The 19,258-nt window shown below is 42.9% G+C and overlaps 1 protein-coding gene across 3 annotated transcripts in view; it reads left to right on the top strand.

Moving 5' to 3' along the window:
• C4H4orf19 (chromosome 4 C4orf19 homolog) overlaps positions 1-18,160 on the top strand; it is a 41,740-nt gene extending 23,580 nt beyond the window's left edge. For all 3 annotated transcript variants that reach the window (XM_035324723.1, XM_035324724.1, XM_035324722.1), the window contains 3 exons: positions 94-148; positions 14,654-14,701; positions 15,783-18,160. In XM_035324723.1, the coding sequence (XP_035180614.1) occupies positions 14,670-14,701; positions 15,783-16,737 (987 nt within the window). In that variant the 5' untranslated portion in view covers positions 94-148; positions 14,654-14,669 and the 3' untranslated portion in view covers positions 16,738-18,160. The remainder of the gene's footprint in view (positions 1-93; positions 149-14,653; positions 14,702-15,782) is intronic.
• Positions 18,161-19,258: the final 1,098 nt, after the last annotated feature.

Here is a 19,258-nt window from a genome sequence, read left to right as displayed (position 1 = left end):
CACTGTTTGTGGCAGACAGCCTGCTCCTCAGAATATCCTACTTGTGCAGACACATGAAGAAGCCACTCTCAAAGCGTTGCTCTACTATTGCAGGATGAAGATATTTAAACCAGACCTTTTCAGCAGTCGATGGAGTACAATCTGAAAGGTAAGACTTCTTTTTTATTCTTCTTGTGTAGGTTTAAGACTTACTGGCCATTCACTGTGGTAACTTCAGCACTCCACAAAGGAGAACGTCACCAGATTCTTCTTCTCTCTGCAGTACCTTATTTTCTAATGATGATGCTTTGCAGCTATAGGCACTGGTGACAGAGCAGGTTCTGAAGTGTTGCTTTCCAACCTCTAATATTTCTGTTGTAACAAGTGACAGATTTCCACTTTGAAGTTTAGAAAAAGTTAAACACCATGAAAAGGAAATACAGGAACACAAAGTTGACAGGTCAGTTAACACAGGTGAAAAAGAAGGAAGGATAAAAAGCAGAAAAGAAGGCAAAAGGTGATGCAAGAACAAACTAGTGCAGTGTGGGAAAGAAAGAGGGGAATTTGGGGAAGGAGAACAAACTGGAAAACAAGAGAACTGATTTGGCTGAAGAGGGAGAGCACGCTGATTTCTAGCAGCCCCCTTTCAAAGAGCTGCAGGTTACTTCATCAAATGGTCAAACCCAATATCCTGACAATTTAAAGCAAGCTCCTGGAACCATTTGTTGTTGTAGGGTTTAGGGTGTTTTTGTTAGTTTGTTTTATTTTACTAGAGCACAACCACTGAGTCATGCTAACTGCTTAGGGCTTTATCCAATTCTTTTTGTATTAAGCGAGGCTGATGTTCAGAACAGTATAGCACCACTACAGCACCTGCCACTAGCAATACTTCAGATGATGTAAACAAACCAGAAGCATTTGAAATATTCAGGGCAAAATAATTTTGGGGACTCAAAGCTACAATTGAATACCACAGCTGAGATCACATATCCTACCTGGCCTCGATCTAGCCTAAAGGCATATATGCAATATCTCTTTGAAGCAATCTCCATAGGTATTTGAGCCCGCTTTCAGAATATTGTTCCCTTATGTAAAAATGCACAACACAATTGAACAATAAAGGCCTGCTAAATTCCAGCAGTGTTTCTTCATGCCCACTACCAAAACAAAAAAGAAAAAGAAGCAGTGAGCCTATCCACAGAACTGCTTTGCAAACAAAAAATAAGTTTTGATAAGCCAAGATACCAAAATTACATACGAATTAACTTGTACCATTAAGTGCACTTGCTTTTAATAATTGCTTTAATAAATTTTGTATTTTTCTTCTTTCAGCTTACAAGAATTTTATGAAATCTAAAACATGAGGTCTCCACTTTCTCTCCTTTCTCCTCTTCCTCTGTTCTCCAAGTGTTTCCCAGACCACCTGAAGGCTCAAAGTCTTACAACAGCATTTGTTTTTAAAGGTTCTGCTATTGGTAGCCCCCCTGTTGCTGCAGAAGTCCAGTACTGTTCCCTGGTTTTTCGCTCACAAAGCAAAGAGAGCAACAGTTTTCAGCAGACAAAGGATGAAATCTAAGATCTAGGAGCTTGATTCATAGTGGTGTACAGTGTGCTGCTGTGCTGCAAGCTAGTGGCAGCTATGTGGCAGTGTCATAGCACAATCACATATATAGCTGGGAACCGGCCTGTCCTGCCAGGTTGTTCTCACAGACCTCATCCTGTGGCAGTAAGCTTTAGCCATCACATTCACTATCCAATATTTTCCAGTTTCCTAATGTCCAAAGTAGAATTTTCTCATTGGTTTCAGAATCCGTATGATTGACATAATAAAAACAAAATTATTCCAGAAGGTACAAAACAGAGAAAAATAAATACTCACTTGAGAATCAATGCACATCTAGAAAATACCTCTATATGTAAACAGGCTCAAAGTCTTTGGCTGACTCTGCAAATGGAAGTCTAAGGAAAAGTGACTTCTGAGACAGAAGAGAAAACAAGCAGCTCCACAGCCGGTTGTGCTGACATACGAAATTCAAGTCAAAGGATTTGTTTGCTTTCCTGTCAGTACTGCAAAGGAAATCAAACTGTGCGCTTTCTGGTTCATTCAGCCCCAGAAGTAATAAATATTCTGAAAGGCCGGTTCTGCCCTTATTTGCATTCTCCAGGTCCCCTCTGGTGAGGGTGCGGGAAACTAAGGCCACATCACAGTTACAGAAGAACCAAGAGAGAATCGGCTTTGTATACACATTACCACATGGATCCTGCATCACTACAGGATCTTAGGGACTGCCATACCAGTTCAAAGCAGCAACCTGAGTGACCAGCAGTGCCCTCATTTTCTGCTGAGTACCCGAGTTTGGCACTACTGCGCGCCTCAGTCACACACAGCGATTGAGACACCCTGGCTATGCCTCTTTAGGCACTCTAAATTCATCTGAGTTTGCTCAAGTCACGTGCAGCCAAAAAGGGACATAGCCAAAAGCAAATCTTTCAAGGGCCAGAGACAAATTCAGCCTGACATACTTTATTTTCCCCAAACGTGCCTTTTCTGACCACAGCATCTGCCTTTTCTCAATTTCAGCTAAATCTTCTCTTTCACCAGGGGCAGCATTATCTTTCAACTGCTACTGTCCTTATCAGATGCCTTTGGCATCTCTCAGCAACTGTTGAATTTTCTGTGCTCATATAATTTACCACAGCTTTTAATATACTGATGAAACAAGCAGCATGCTTCTATTCTCTGTCTATCCTTTAGCATGACTATCCACGCTTCTATCCTCTGTGTCTTGGAGACCTAAATGTATCAAGTCCTGTAAAGTTTTTAAGTCTTTCTTCTTTACTTCACCTTCTATCCAGAGGTTGAAATTTCACTCCTCCAGCTAACCCTGTACACAGAAATAGAAGCATCTGTAAGAAGGCTATCACAAGACCTTTAATTTAGGTCATTTCCATATTATTTTAAAGATAACTCTGATGAACCTATTGGGAAAAAAAAAAAAAAAAAAGAAAAAAAGAAAAGTGTGGGGACACCAAATTTTGAACTGTGTGTAGCTTTGGGAAATAGTTCAGTTCTTAGCTGAAAAAAAAAAAAAAAAAAAAGAGCACATATATAAAAACCTCAGTATTTCCAGTGACGTAGACAGCTAGTCTTAATTAGTCAATGGAGGGACTCGGGACTCATCAAGATCTCTTTTGAAGGAGACCAAAAGGTCTCCACTGATTTCAGGGTACAATCGCTTCTCATGTGGGCACGCAGAACACGGATGCACGCAGGGCAAAAGGCTCACGGTCTTCAGGATGTTCAGGCCAGGTCATTGAACAGGAAGGAAGTTAAACAGAATATCCCTGAGGCAGGATAGAGCAGTTAAACTTCAGGTATTTGATCCTCCAGCTGATATGTCAGCGGGGAAAGCACCTAGTGCAGTACACCAAGGACAGGCACTCGGTAACCGCTCGAAGTGAAGATATTTCTAGCAAGAACCAGGAAGCAGCCTCCTGTTACCACCTTAAAATGTGTCAGCGAAACACCTCCTGCCAAGCTCATCTGGGCACTGTAAGATAAGAAACTATTTGTATTAGGCCTCCGGAAAGGCTGCCCAGCCAAATACATGATAGGACTGGGAGTCCATGAGGTAAAGGGTTATAATCAAGCACCCACATGCATGTAGGCCAGGAGGGACGAGGCACTTCAGCTGGGTTCTCCTAAGGGCTTCAGGAGCTCTCATTTTGCTCCAGGCTGCCACTATGCCAAATTTCCTGTGGCCTGAAACTCCATGTGGCTGATGAGGCCATAAAGCCAGGCAGGTGCCTTAGGGCCGCATCTCGCTCAGACAAAGGGCACAAGGTTCAACCTAAAACACAGCCACCACCGCAGCTTCCAGTCAAAACCACTGGGGAGGCTGTGATTATTTTACATAGTATTCAAAGGGTTAGCAAATTGCCTCATAAATTAGGAGCCCTGGTTCCCTTTGACCCTCAGTCTCAAAGTCACGTCCTTGACAGCCTGTGAAGAAGGCTCAGCCCCTGTTTCTAGGGCTGCTTCTACGTTAAGAGTTTTTTTAAAAAAATGTTGCAACCAGGGATTTTCAGACTAAGGGTTGGAACCCTAGACTCCATTCTCCAAAGTGTGTAGTTGTACCAAGCTTGCAGAAACACTTTAACATCCTGAAGGAGATCAGACTCCAGACACAGTCTTTCTCAGTTGCAAAAAAAATTGGCTACAGCTATTTTGAGGCTCCAGCTGTGTCCCTAAACACAGTTTCCCTGCCGATTGCTTCTTTCACACGTACATGACCATCTGCTTATCACACCCATTTTTTGCCTTGTCACACATTTAGACCACGCATCCCTTGGGAAACTGCATTCCTACGTTGGTGTCTGCACAATATGGCCCTAAATACGACTTGGGGTTTAGGCACCATTACAGAACAAATTAGTATAATGTATAAGATTAACGACTTTAAAAGACAGGAAATATGAACTTCAGTAACTTAAACACCAGACAGCGATGTAAGTTGGGGAAGAACAGATGTAGGGAATAAGCTTGGCTAAGGAGGAAATGAGTGTTTTTATGCTGAAAGCTATATTTGTTTTTCCTTTGTGCAAACTGGCTAATGATTGTGAGAGTTTCACCCTTTGCCCAACTCTTCCTTTTAATCACCAGAAATAAAACAAACATATTCTGTGGTAAATAACAGCGGTAGGGAAGTGCTCTGTGACCTAGTGCTGTGAGTGACGAGGAACTAGCCAGAGAGAATGCATTTCCTCTTAAAGGTCTTCTAAGTATTTAAAATCAATTGTGAGGAGGGGAACAAGAGAAAAAGGGTGCATTCAGATCACCTCGAAGTCATGTCCCATGTGCACTGCGGGCCTGTACACCGCAGTAACAGGTCTCACAAAGAGCTCCTCCTTTCCAGCAGCGTTTAAAGCAAAGCCCTGCAGCTACCCCAGAGATCAGGGAACAAAATAGTAAAACAACCTCAAAGTTGGTAGCGGGGAAGAAGAGGACTGACCCAATCCCATTTTGCAGGCCTCGATGCCTCTCAGAGGCCAGGCACACCAGGGAGCTGAGCAAGGCAGGGCAGGGGCTGCCCGCAGGCCTGCTGCTCCCAGGCACCTGCAGCACCGGGGCCTGAACATGTACCAGGATGGCAGGCTGGAAAAGGAGGAATTATTAAAGACAGGCTGGGAGCTGAGCGCCCAGCCCCAGCAGGTGAGAAGAACAGCTTCATCTGCACATAAAAGCAATGAGGGGCAGAAGATGCTGGGCGGGGGCACATCTCATCCTTTAACAGTGTGCAGGAGAGGGGGGAAAGCTGCCTGCTGTGAAGAGAAAGGGAACAGCTAAAATGAGAATGAAACAAGGGACTTCATGTACTGACCAAGGGCACCAGGAAACCGCTGGGGAAAAGCAGAAGATCTGGCTGACCTTACTGGCTTGGGAAGAAGGACGTTTTGAGGAGGAGCTAGCAGGAGTTAATACAGCTATGCATATTGTTACACGTGGTGGAAGATCTGCTTAGGCAATAACCAGCACTCACAGCTCAAAACAAAACACCTTTTGTAAACCTGATAGCATCAAACTTTTCATTCCTTTCCCCATCTGGCAGTGCACCTGCAAACAACAAGTGCAGGTGTGCTCACGCTGCGCTGGCAGCACTCAAACCTCCCTGGCCTGGGGCCTGCCTGTCTCTGCGCCTTCCTTTGGTGCAAGGCTGCTGCCTGGAAAAACAGGGAGGTGAGGGGCAAGGTGAGGGCAGAAGTACCATCAGGACTGATAAAGATGTAGCTAGGTGGTTGGGGACCTGGGGAGAGCCGTGGTAGGGAAGGGAAGCATTTCTGATGTTGCATTGGCATCACATCAGGCGCTCCCCATTCCAGCTAAAGTACTTACACCGGCATGCGTTGCCACTGCCAACTGTACTGGTATTAGAGCTACGTGTATGCAAGCTAAATAGCATGTATTTTTTCTGGTATCAGCAGAGTCAGGCTAAGTCTGACCTTTTCTCGTCTCTCTAGTAGGAATAGGAACATAAGCAGGTATTTCCACTGCTCTGAGCAGCCTGCCTGCCCATTTTGTTCCTCATCAGGTTGTAGCTGGACATCACGCTGGCAAGATGCTTTTCCCCAGCACTGAGAAATGGCACAATTAGAGCACATAGTTGACTCCTGCACAGGAGATGCACCTCTCAGCTAGGTGACTGCTCTCTCCCTTGGATGCTGTTATGAATAATCCAAGGATATAACACAATTTGCACTATGTTGTATATATAGTAATTAACGTCTACTGCTAATCCCAGGATGAAAAGCATAGTAAGAGCAAATTTTGTCAATTACTACTGAAAATTTTCTGGAGAAACACTTGAAACACATATACAATTTCAGATGCCACAGGCAGACATTAAAATCACGATAACATTACTCCCACTGGTTATTTGGTGAGTAGGCTGTAGCTGGTGATTAGCTGATGCTGGAGTGATGGTTCATCGGGCAAACACAGTGTTTGTTATGCGAGTGTTTCTTCATATTAAATTGCTTTGCTCTAATTTCCTGAAAAGTATGGGGCTAAACTAATTAGAAACAGTTCTCTTTAGATGTTACTTGATTTGTTTTTACCCTTGCTACGACTGCTTGTACAGCATTGTCATTTAAGGATTCTGTTATTGTGCCACATGTTACCCTGTTGAAAAAACGGCACTGTGACATTGGAGCTACTTCCTTAGTGAGAGACCTATTCTATATAAGAACACAGAGCATCAACATTAATGAAGCCATAACAGAGGCCAATAAGCTCCCAGATAACGAGCAATGCATGATTCTGCGGCGCGAAAACTTCCAGGTTTTGATACCTACCCTGGATAAAGCCTGGAAAGAAAAAAAAAGAAAAAAAAAGAAAAAAAAAAAAAAAAAGGAAGAAAAAAAACCTGCCAGTCTAAATCACGTTCATGATTTCTTTGGGAATAAGCAGAAATAATATGTTTAAGTCCCTACACCCAGAAACAACCATAAACTTCATGCCATGAATAGTACACAAAATACTCAAAATTCCTCCTTCAGTGAAGCAAACAGCTGCTGTCTGTACACAGTGCTAGTGGGTAACATCAGCCAGAAGTTTGCCACTTTGGTCACAGGAACACCAAGAACTAGGTCACTGCCCCAAACAGCCCCAGGCTCAACTTAGGTGGGCAAGTTAGGAAAGAAGGGGAGCAGCAGGGAAAAAATCATCATTGAATTGCAGAAGTTAGATTTTGGGAGAGTCACACTGATACAACTTCTGTTTCTTTCAAGAAAAATTAAAGGGTGAGGGTATGGATACGAGCATTTCAGATAAATTTGAATGAATCAATAGGTGATCTCTCAGAAGTCTGAAAAGATCCTCTAAGCACAGATGAATGAAATAAATTTGGATGACAGCAGGTGGTATATACATTGGGTATGCACCATGCCATTCAACAGAACTGAGATTTTAACTTCTGATTTTTTTCTGAAAATATTTTTTTTAAAGAAAAAATTTTCCTTTTAAAGAAAAAACTTTTCCTTGCCAAAAGCAAGCCATAAAGAGTATTTTTTATTATAAGAAAAAAATGGAGAAATATCAACAACGCAATAGAATCATGAATGATGGTTTCATAGGGAAATGTACTTGATAATACTTCTAAAAATACCCATAAAAATGAGAACGTGCAGTCACCTGTGTGACTCCCTTTGACACCTCTCTCCCTTTTTGATTCTAATAATCATCTTTAAAATATGTAAAGATTCTTCTCAACAGCTGCAGGTCGTGTAAGAAGGATTGCTTGTGTTCATGCAACAATGGCATTTACTGGTGAAAACCAGGGGAAACAACCTGAAAATGAACAAGCAGAACACCAACAGACACAAGGAGCTAAAGCTGGCTGCCCTAAGTTACCACCGTGGTGACTTAAAGGATCCTCAGCAGGTCCCTCTGCCAACTTATCCTCACAGTTAGCAGTACTGGCAGCGCACGCAAACAGTTCAGTGGGTAAATGAGGCCTCAGTGGAGAAGGAAAGTGGCTGGTCGGCCGAGCAGCTTCCCGGCTTTGTTTGTAAAGTAAATGGAAAAGAGCACGTTGTAGGGGGAGGAGTAATGAGGGCAGGACAGGCAACTGCAACCTTGGCAATAACCTTGTGCTGGCAGGATAGCACAAGGATCTCTCTGGCAGACACTCCAACATTCCTTGCTCCCAAATATAGTGCCTGCCATCCTCAGAACAGGAGGATGAGCCAGCCTGCACCAGGGGAAGCATTTGGCACCTTTTCCTTTTCTTGCAGAGCAGTGTAGATGGCAGGGGCTGAACTCAGAGTCAATCTGCACCTTGTACTGCGTGACCAGGGTGGCACAGGCACTTATGCCCACCAGGGCTGACTGCAAGATGGCTGGAATATGGAAGTGACAATTCAGTGCTACAGCTAAAGAAAGTGTGAACAAGGAGCCTGAAAGTAATTCAGCTATGGAAAGTACCCATGAGGTGGGTGGGACCTGTTTTCCATAAGGAAGCATGTTTTGATACCTCCTCAGGTTGGTTCATTTATTTCATGTACTATATGATGATTGAGTTGCTCCCTGAAGCACTTTTAAAACAAATTGCCAGACCCAGAATCAGTCAGAAGGAAGCAGAGAGATTTCAGCCCAGCTTTGAGTACTGGCCTTAGTGCAGAGTTAGGCACAGACTTGTTATCAAATTGTCGCCCTCATACCAACTGCGCTAAGGCAAGAGACGCCAAAGATTGCAGAGACTCGTTGAAACCATAAACAGGGCTGATGTCTTTCATTTTTCACTTTTTGGTTTTTTTTTTTGGCTGTCACCTATATGCTAAACATGGCTGTTCCAGTTAAGTTGTGCTGTGACTGTCAGGTGTGGGTACAGAGCTGATCTGGAGTTTTGTGGAAAGGAATTTGTTTGCAGAAGACACTTATCTGGCAGCTCCATAGCTTTTCATCAGTGGTAGCAGTTTCCACAAAGCATTAGCAGAAAGGCGTTTTGGGCCCAGAACAATTCTCACTCCTGTAGGAGACAGTCTGCCCTCAGAATAGCGAGTAAGGTCAGGAAAAAAGCAGCATGTGACGATGTGTCTGTACTTTATGCGAAGTGAATAATTCTCGCAGATGCTATTCGCCCAAAAGCAGTGTTCAGCCTGCATACAGAGTGGCTAACGAAGTTATATCTCTGCTCTTTCTTCCCTTACAACCTTCTGCCTGTTTCCTTTTCCTCTACCACAGGCTGGTGCTTTTTTCTAGTGTATGTTTACTAGTTCCCTACATTTCTAATTATAGTTCTCAGCTCTACCATCTGTCCCACAGACCTTCCATGCTTCTTTCATATTACCTGCCACCCACAGCAATTGTTCCGCTGCCTCCACCCCTCCGGAGCACATGGCACGTCCCTCCTCCACACCTCAGCACACCTGAGCCTTTCTCAGGCCTGGGCACATGCTGAGGACAGCCTCTGAGGTCTGCCAAGAGGTGGGAATGCCTCCTCAGCACAGAAGGCAGGCCGTGCCTCTCCCGCAAGGAGAAGCTCGCCAAGTGCTAGAGCTGGCTGAGGTTATTCCCACCCCAGTTCCTTAATATGCCTTCTTTACATGTTTTTCTGTAGACACTTTCAAAAAGAAGAAAAAAAAAAAAAAAGAAAAAAAAAAAGTAAATTATGTTAGTAGCTGGGCAGCCAGACTTCATTTTGATGAGAGTGTGTGTCCATTTAACAATAGTGGGAGCTGCGAGCTGTACCCAGAGGCTGGGCAGGTTTCGCTGAGGACCGCACGCCACAGCAGGCTGACAGGAAAGACACCGACAGGGCCCAGGGTAAGAAAGAGCAGAAAGAGGCACGTATCCCAGGCCGCTGGGAGATGCGGCATCCAGGCTCAGCAGCCCGGGTAATACACAGAGGGAAAAACAGGTTACTTTGCAACCTAGAGTGGGAAATGAGGGAGGAGAGCAAAAAGCTGAAGAAAGAGCAAAAGCTCATTAAGAACAAGACTTGGGGGAAGGGAAAAAAAAGCTTAAGAATGACCTAGATCAAAAGACACAGAGCCAGAATTTATAAGTTTGGGACAAAAAGTGCCCACATTTTATAATATAAATAATAATAATAATATGCTCTCCTTACCTTTATGCCTCCACTCCTGGAGGGACTAAAAATAAATAAATCATGGTGTGTTGTTCTTCTGTTCTTTTGAAGAAAGAAATATATTGGTCTTTTTCTGTTTCCATGTAAACTTCCAAGAATATCAAGAAAGGTTGTCAACACATTTCTATCTCTACAATGTGTGCCCTTCCCTTTTCATGCCATTATCATTTGCCTTTTGTTTATTCATAACACAGCTACAGTTTAAATAGACAATAGAAGCTGTGTTATTACATAACCTAAGATCAGATACGTTGTGTTTCTCAAACCTGATGAAGCAAAGCAGAAATCTTAAAGCACACTGTGTCTTGCAATGTAAGCCCACATTTGTGGAGTCAGACACCACCCATCCGTGTCATCCCCAGCAAGGTCTCACACTAAGAAAAGCCCCACTCCATTTTCCTAGCAGGTGCCACCAGCAGAACATTTACAGCCTCCCCCTTTTTCAGCACGTATTTTACTGACAGGATTGGTGTTCTGCTCTCCTCAGATTAAACCCAGTTACAACCTCCTTAACAGCCATAGCAGCATATTTCCCTAAGGATTTTAAAATAGTTGCTTTTCTATAAAATTTCTATAAAAACACTCATTTAACAACACACTGCCAAGAAAATACATCTAGCGTATCTTTTCATATGGCCAACTCAAGGTCTGCTGGGGTAGCTGGGGAAAAAGTACATGCTGCAGGAATCTGGTATTTTGAAGAAACTGGTATAAGCTCAGCTTCAGAGACCATTAGAAGACTCAGCAGCTTCTCAAAGCTGAAAAGCAAAAGTTCGAAATTGAGCAGAGAGGAAGAATTTGAACCTAGGTCTCCCTCATCCCTTTCTCCTGAACAGCTCCAATTCTTCCCTCTAAATGCTCCAAGTGCTAGTCTTAAAAAAATAAATAAGTACAATCTGTAAATCTATACTTAACGTTTTAGTAGAGATTTAATGCCAAGTAATGTGCTAATGTTCAGAATTAAGTGACTGTGAAGCAACCACTGAGAAATGTAGAGGCTTTTAAGTATTTCGCGATCAAGGAAGAATGATGTTCAGGATTAGGAACAGGTTGACCTGAATCTGAGGATCTAAATGTTAAGGCCAAGCATTTTATTGACACTTGAGAGAGACAGCTTTTTTTTTTTTTGCCTTTTTTTTTTTTTTAACTAAACCCCCAAAGCGTTTTGCAAGGCAGCATTCTGCATCACATCACGTTCATCTGAAAGCATCTTAACAATTTAACAGCACAGAATAACAGAATATCCAACAGAACAAACATCTTATAAAAAGACAGAGCTGGAACAACATAAAAGGATGCCATGTCTTGTTCTAGATGTCTTTTTAAAGTCAGTCACAGATAATTATCCATCGCTTGAGCTCTCTAACCCTTTTTTGTTGCAAATCCGCATAACGTGCTCGATTCAGACTTCTCTAAACAGGAGCTTATTAGTACTACTTCTTTGTTAATGGAACTGTGAACCTCACAATACCAAAGTCTTTAGAACAAGCTACCTAAAACAAAGTAAGTAGGATTAAAGTATGTCTTTTCATGCTATGGAGGCAATTTGTTCAACAGAATTATTTTCCAACCTTGGCTTGAAAGATTATTATAAGTATGGAAGGGCAAGGAGAGAAAAAAACAACAATGTTGTTTAGACAGTGACATTGTAAAACTGTATTCCTACTTCAGGGATATGAAATAATTTATAAGCATAAAAATGCAGCATAAAATATATCCATATGCTATAACTCATTCATGCCAGAGGACAAATTCACTTGTAACTAATCAGCTGAAAAGCTTCAATGCAGTAGCTGCAGAGAGAATTCAAACAGTAGCTGTAATTAAAAAAGACAAATAGGAAAGGGCTTATTATAAAAATAAGAAGTCATTTCCATTTATAATTGCTTTCTGTGAAGATAAACATCTTTGCAGTAGAATAAAGGACAGCAATTAACACTTCCCAATGGTTAAAACCTATAAGTGAGATTCTTCTTAAAAATCATAAAACATTTTACATATCAGCACAAAGCAGGAAATTTGTCAGGGCAAAGATTAAGCAGAAGTGGGATCTGCTCTCAGAGCTGGGCTGCAGATGAACCCAGGCTGGTTTCACCAAACCAGCAACTTTAAAGTGAAGCAGCAGGGGCTGTTTGGGGAGCTCAGTGGGCTCGTGGTGACTGACAGTGACCGAAGTCATAGTGATTTACCTGAGCTGGAATAATATTTGTGTGCTCTTAGCCTACAGCAAGCTTGAGGGATGGTGGCAGTTTAGCCTGTTTAGAAAGGGCCTCAACATAATCCAAGTATTTCGCCTTTCCCATGAACAAAGATCACGCAGTCACTGTGACTTACCCTAACATGCCGAGACTTGAAGGCTGAGCCTGTCAAGGGCTGGTCAGTTTTAAGCAGTTTTTGTTCTTCTGGCTTAGAAGCAGATTTAAGCTAAAACTAGAGATGTCAGTCAAAACAAGCATCATCATACAGCTTAGCTCAACTGAAGCTTCAAGTCAGTCTTAAACTACAGAAGGGCTGAAACTAATTCAGCTTTCAAAACAATTAAAGCAAATTAAGAAGTCTGCTTTGACTAGATAAGATGGCTACGTGCTCAAATGAGCCTCGTAGCTTGGCAAACCTGCCCCGGTGCCTCTACGCTGCACAGCAGCTGCACACAAGGAGGGTTGGTACGCATGGCCACCTCAACCTCACTGCACACTCTTCAGACAAAAAACCCTGCACCAGAACTCCTGCTGAGATGTTATTGGGGAGAATGCATTTAAGGAAGACGGAGAAGCAGCCCCGTTTGGAGAGGAAGCAAAGCAGCTGGCATGCAGGCCACCCTGACAAGCACCGAGCTACACCAAGCTGCTTCTCCTTTAAAAAACTTCCTGTTCCAGGAGAATTCAGGCACAGACACGAAAAGCACGGGTAGGAGCAGCTGTGTCCTAGCTACAGCCAGCTGCTGAATATCTGGGGCCAGGAACAAGGGACTTGCCACCAGGCACTACATTCAGTGCTAGCAGCAGAGGCGTCAGATTTTGAGAGCAAAACTGGGACAAAAACTGACACGGAGCATTATAGTTTCTGCTAGCATAATCACTGGGGGGCAGTTTGGGAGAAAACTCAACTGGTACAAATAAAGCAATACTATTTTCCTTCAGTGAATAACTTGCTCTAGAAAATACCCCAACCTTGTGCCATCGATTTGTCTTATGGGAAGTGAGCTGCTGTCCTTAGGCAACAGCAAAAGTATGTAAGGTTATAGAGCACCAAGAGAAAGAAAGAGCCTGAATAATAAGACAGAATATTAACAAACTCTCCTGACTTGATCAACTTGAACTATGATAGCCCAACCTATAAAATAAAGAATAATTTTCTTACAAGGTTTTTCAGATATTTAGGTCTGTGCCTTCATTTTAGGTTCAGAACACAAAAGTTCAAGGGTCCAAATTCACAAATTATTTCTTACCCTAATAGAAGACTGACATACGAACCACATCACAGTTAGCTCTCAGCATCCTGTTGGATCAGACATGACAAACAGATAAAGAAAGCTTGCAAGACAGAGATGTAGCAGGACATGAGCAGTTTGACTGCTCTGGTCAAACTAGTAAAACACAGGTGCACAACACTGTAAGAAAGTGCCCACCCCAGCAACATGTCTGTGTCTAAGGTCAGAGGATTAAGAGAGATCCACAGCAAGGTCATGCCAGTGCTCAGTAGCTGTCTCTGCGACAGCTCCCAAGTGAGTAGGGACAGCAGTAATTAAGACAGAGTAAATCTGTGGCTCTCCACAGCTCGAGAGCACTGCATTGTGGTTCCCACGCCTAATTCAAGAAGGATGTCAAAATGCAAGAGATCCAGAGAACAAGGGGAATCTAAAGGCCTGAAATAACGTGAGCATTTCAACAGATGAGGATTCTTCAGGCTGAGTATTGGAGCTGAAGGTGGCAGTACAGGGCCCGTACTACCACAACACCAGGACATGATGATCACTGCCTGTTCCAGTACACCAGCTAGGAGGCATCAAATAACACCAGTAAGAGCCAGGTTTGAGTCAAACAAAAGCAGGTGGTTTTTCACACAGGCAAGGCTGAGCAGTGGTACTGCTCACTAAAGGATCTTGTAAATGCAAGCAGTTTACCTGAGTCCAGAAAAAAACAAAGACTTGAAACAGGATAAATTTATAGAAGAGAAATCCATCAGTAGTTATCAAATAAAAAAATTTACTCCATCTTAGAAGTCTTCAAATCATAAACCTGTTGCAGACTAGGAAAACATTCTGGGCAAACACCACTGTCTGCTAAAGAAATTAAATCAAATTCTTCCCTAAATTCTTCCCCAACTATGGGCCACTGTCAATGCAAGATAGCAAGCTACAAAGACATTTAATGTTACTACATCCATTCTTGCGTAGGCATGTTTCTTGTTAGCTAATAAAACATTTCTAAACATGAGCATCATTTTCAATGCAATTACCCATGCATTAATTTCATAATGCTTCACTCATTTCTCCTCTCCCTTGCCTTCCCTCTCTCTCTTTTCAGATTAAAGAAAATCCAGATGGGGTGCAGGTGCTGCAAAATGATACAAAGGTACAACAGAGTAAGAGTTGCTTAGACTGAATAAAAGAAAAACATTAAAACGTGTTTGTGCTCCTCTACACCTCTTGCTCAAATTAAGCCCATTTACAAGGTTGAAGTTTTCCCAGAGTCTACAGTATCTTGACAGTCATGCCAGAGCATAGGCATACTGATTTCCCCTGAATGTCCTTATAATTCATTGTAATTGAGGTCCATTTCTATATTTCTCGAGTTGCAGAAGACCTGTATGGCACTGAAAATTCAACTTTACCAGAAAGATTTTCCTCATGTAGATAGTACGAGCTTCCCCTCAGTTCAGCAGAATGAGGAGCACAGGCTTGGTCAGATCCTCCTGCTCTCCTGAACCATGAACGTGAGCTACAGATCCATGCTTCCGTCATGGCTTTTTTTTATATAGTTAGCTGTGGGAACAATTCCACACTAAAAGTCTTCCTGATGAGGGAATGATAGCTTTAGAAATAACATTGCAATCCCACTTGACAGTTACTCTTCCCTTGGCCACGTTTCTAGAACAGGTAAGGAAGTGGGAAGAAAACTACAAGAGAAAGAGGAAAAAGAAAGAAAAGAGAGGCTCTGGAATAAGTCAAGGAACAGTTAGGAGCAGAAGGGAAAACCAAGAAAAAAAAAAAAGAGGAGGGGAAAAATACAGAAAAAGGACAAAGAGGCAAGACTTAAGAGGAAGAGCACCAGAGGAAAAAAAAAAAAAAAAAAAAAAAAAAAAGGAAGTATTTTTGGCAACTACATGAGGGCCCATCAGTTAACGATATAGATCGTTTTCTATATGATGACTACTCATTGGCTAATCCATCCTCCAGAGGAAAAAGAATAAGCAAAGCTGGAAGCATGCACTAACCAGCAGAAGGTTCTGATATCTTCTGTGATCCTGGTGAACCTCGCTGCAGGGGTCAGTCCCTGTCACTCCCAGGAGACTATGGCATGGCCCAACATGTCCATTCAGCTTAGGATCCTTAAGACCTCCAGCTAAAAATTAAGCTTAATTACACTGTTAATGATAGGAACTGGAAAAAAATGATTAACATTTCCTCTTCATTTTTTTCCCCCCTTACTCCAGCTACATTTTTGACCCAGAAGAAGTACAGTCATCTGGATGCATCCACGAAGTAAACAGCTACAAACAGGATGAGCAAAGCAGCAACAAATTCAAATTCAAGCAGAATAATGAAATTCAAGATCACAAAAATGAACTCCAGAAGGATGAGCTAAACAGAACAGAACACAAGAATCGGGTAAATAGCACACAGGGAACCCTCTGGAACCACAGAAGCAACGCTTCTCAAGAGGATGGCCTCGTGAGGTGCATCACAAAGCTTGATGTTGCAGTCAATGGTGGCAGCTCGTGCACTGGAGCGCACCCCAGTTTCGGTCCCAACACAAACCCAGTGAAAGAAGTCAGTGAGCAGGGAACCTCCAGCCAGCCAGCAGAGCCTCCTTCAGCCAGCACTAGAGACTTTCATACCCAATCGAATGAGCGTGGCCAGGAGCTTGACCTAGGAGTAGGCAGCCACAAGAAGACAGCCTGCAATGAGCCAAACAGTATTCAGGATGGGAAGCCCCCAGCTGCAGAAGATAGTGACTTTCTCAGAGGAACTGCAATGCTGGAGATGCAAAACACCACCAAACAGCTGCCAGATAAAGATTATCACCAAAATGGCAACAGACTCAGGAACTATGTTGAAAAAGATAGCTTTCCGGTCAACTGTGCACGTACAGACCAAGTCACCAGGCCTTCAGCCGCACAGGTCCAGGGCCTCTGTGTAACACCACCTTCACATACAAAGGAAAGCAGTATTGAACCTTCTAAAACTGACTCTACAGGTTTGAGCAAGGACGTTCTTGATGGTATCACTGCCACGGCTGTGACCACTGCACTACAGGCACCCCCACACCCCAGCCACAGAGACATCAACGAAGAAATCGAGGAGGAAGACGCAGAAGTAGCAGCAGCTCTGGCTGCACTGGAAGCTGCAACTGCAGGTGAAGACCTGGAGGATGATGATGAGTACTAGATGAAGGTTTATTTCCAATACACTGGCTGATATCCAGATTTTATTTCTGGATTTACATGAATGCATGTTTTGTACATGTAGTCCGCTGTTACAAACAGCATATGTAAAAAGAGATGGGACTAAATCTGTCCCTTCAGCTGTTTTATACAGCCTTTTAATTCCTACTGCCTGAGATACACTTTTCTCTACAGGGCCAACCAGGAGGGCAAAGCCTCATTCCTACCACACAGGATATTCTGCTGTATCCCCACCTCACAAGGTCTCATGCAAATGTTTCCTTCAGTTTTGACTTTCATGAGGGTCTGTGCACACCGTATGTTCCAGGTTCAGAAAAACTCCGTTATTTAAAACTGAACTATAGAAACTACAGATTTTCATCATGTTAGCACAAACAAAATTGGCCCAAAGTTCTAGGATGCAGTGTGAAATGAGGATGGCAGTGTGGCTTGCACTTCAGCAGGGTCTTGGTTTCTTTTGGTTCTACTCCAGATTAAGCCCAAATCTGTGCACATACATCTGGGATTGGGACAATAACCCTACCTCTTCTCTTATATCTCCCCTGGACTTAATCTGATACCCCAGTGACCTGTTTTAGTTAATTAAAACAGGAGAAGCCTAGTCAAATTCAAGAGTGGGTAACTCATGTGGTTTAATGAGCTGAAGTAGCTCATAAGAATTGCACGCACACTATCAGAAGCGCTGGAGAGGGATCAAAACTCAGTCCTACTTGTTTGGTAGATTAAAACTATTGTGAAACAACAACCCAAGACCTCTCAACTCTAAGTTTTCCAGGCATATATCACTTGCCCTAAAAAGACAGTCTGCAAATAGGTTGTGTCTCTAGGCTCCCCAGCAAGGTGTGCTTTGCTTATATGCAAACAATGAAGAATGAGTGTGGTCCCATCTCTGATTTGTCTGCAGTCCCTAAATTTACAGCAGAAAAGGGATTGAGCTTACAAACTGAATTAAACATGAGGCATCAAAATATCGGAGCTGTATTCCTGGTATGTCTACCATTTCTCTGATCTTCAGACTAGTACATTACTTTTGTTGTATTCCTTGTGGAAAGCAAAGGAGTTAGAGACCAGCTTGGTGCTGTCATTTCATCAAAAGTGGGGTATTAATGGTTGAAATAGAAAGTGCTTAAAACTTTGTACTGAGATTTCACAGTTTCTCAGCCTGTTAAGCACTCAATAAATTTTTTTTAAAACTTATGAAAAATTATCTGGTGGCTTTTGTACTTTATGCATCTTCTGATTATACAACAGTTACGTAAAATAGATATTCATTAGATACATAAAAAGCATCAACTATATATTTGCCAACAGTATATGCTGAATGCTGGTCTAACCATTGACACTTATGTGAGTGTTAAAGAAGTGCATTTTAAATAATGAGTAAATATTTAAAGTATTTGTTTAAATGAAGATCCCCTCTTTTCATCCAAATACTGTGAGACGAAACAAAGATCTCTATTTCACTTAACATACATGATACTCCTAAGTGCAACTGAAAGACTATTTCTCTTGCAGCTGAGACTTTAAAGTCAGCAACAGACTAAAATGTCACCACATTTTACCTTTAAAATAAAGCTTTCTATGTCAAGAATCACAGTACAGTTTACCATCTGATTCCTCTACCCTTTTCCTCCCTTTTCAGTGGGAGTTATCTGTACAACTGTGATTTTTAAAAATACATGAATGGTAAATCACCACACAGATTCCAAACACATCCGCGAGGCTGAGAAGCAACGTTAAGTACCAGCATTTAGTAGGCAGTCCTAAGCATTTTCCTGTAACACCTAAGGACAGCATTTACAAAATGACAAAGCCACGGCCACCAGGCCAAGGGAGACCCAGTGGACATCTCCCTTACCCCTTTATACTTGGCTTGGATCAATTCCACCTCCAGCGCTCCCAGCGCATCCTTTTCTTTGCAGTGTAACTTCTCTGAGGCTGAAAGAGGAAACCCCGTCCTCCCCTTGGCCAACCCAGCCCCTCACACAGCCATGCCAAGACACCATGCCAGGGCACGGGGAGGTGGCAGGGACAGGCTGCCAGGACAGAGGGGAACAACTCGACAGCACCACAGGCCTCCGTGTGCTCCAGCAGCTCGTCAGGGCCCTGAGGGCACCGCCAGGCCTGAGAACAGGCCCCAGGCCTGCCACACCATGACATGGATCTTAAAATGTGATTTAAGCAATATTATTATTAATAATAAAGAGCAGTTTCTTATCTTGCTCCCCAGGAACTAAAATAAAGCCATGAGGGTTGGTCAAACCAAAACCAGCTCCCCAGACATGCCAGACCACCTCTCCATCAGGGCCAATGCCTATTAATGCAGGGCACTGCACTTTCATCCTCTGCCGGAGACCATCCAGGCCATAAATATCCTATTTCTTGTCTGCCAAGTTCCCATTGCCTCTATTGCAAGAGGGATGAAATGCAGTGTGAAATGAGCGTATCCACTGCATGGAAAATACCCGGCCAATGCTGCTCCTCACCAAAAAAGTCAGTGAGGC

The sequence above is a fragment of the Oxyura jamaicensis genome, chromosome 4 (genome assembly GCF_011077185.1).
Source record: "Oxyura jamaicensis isolate SHBP4307 breed ruddy duck chromosome 4, BPBGC_Ojam_1.0, whole genome shotgun sequence".
NCBI lineage: Eukaryota > Metazoa > Chordata > Aves > Anseriformes > Anatidae > Oxyura > Oxyura jamaicensis.
The sequence above is the reverse complement of the archived record's forward strand: the minus strand, read 5'-3'. Positions and strand labels throughout refer to the sequence as shown.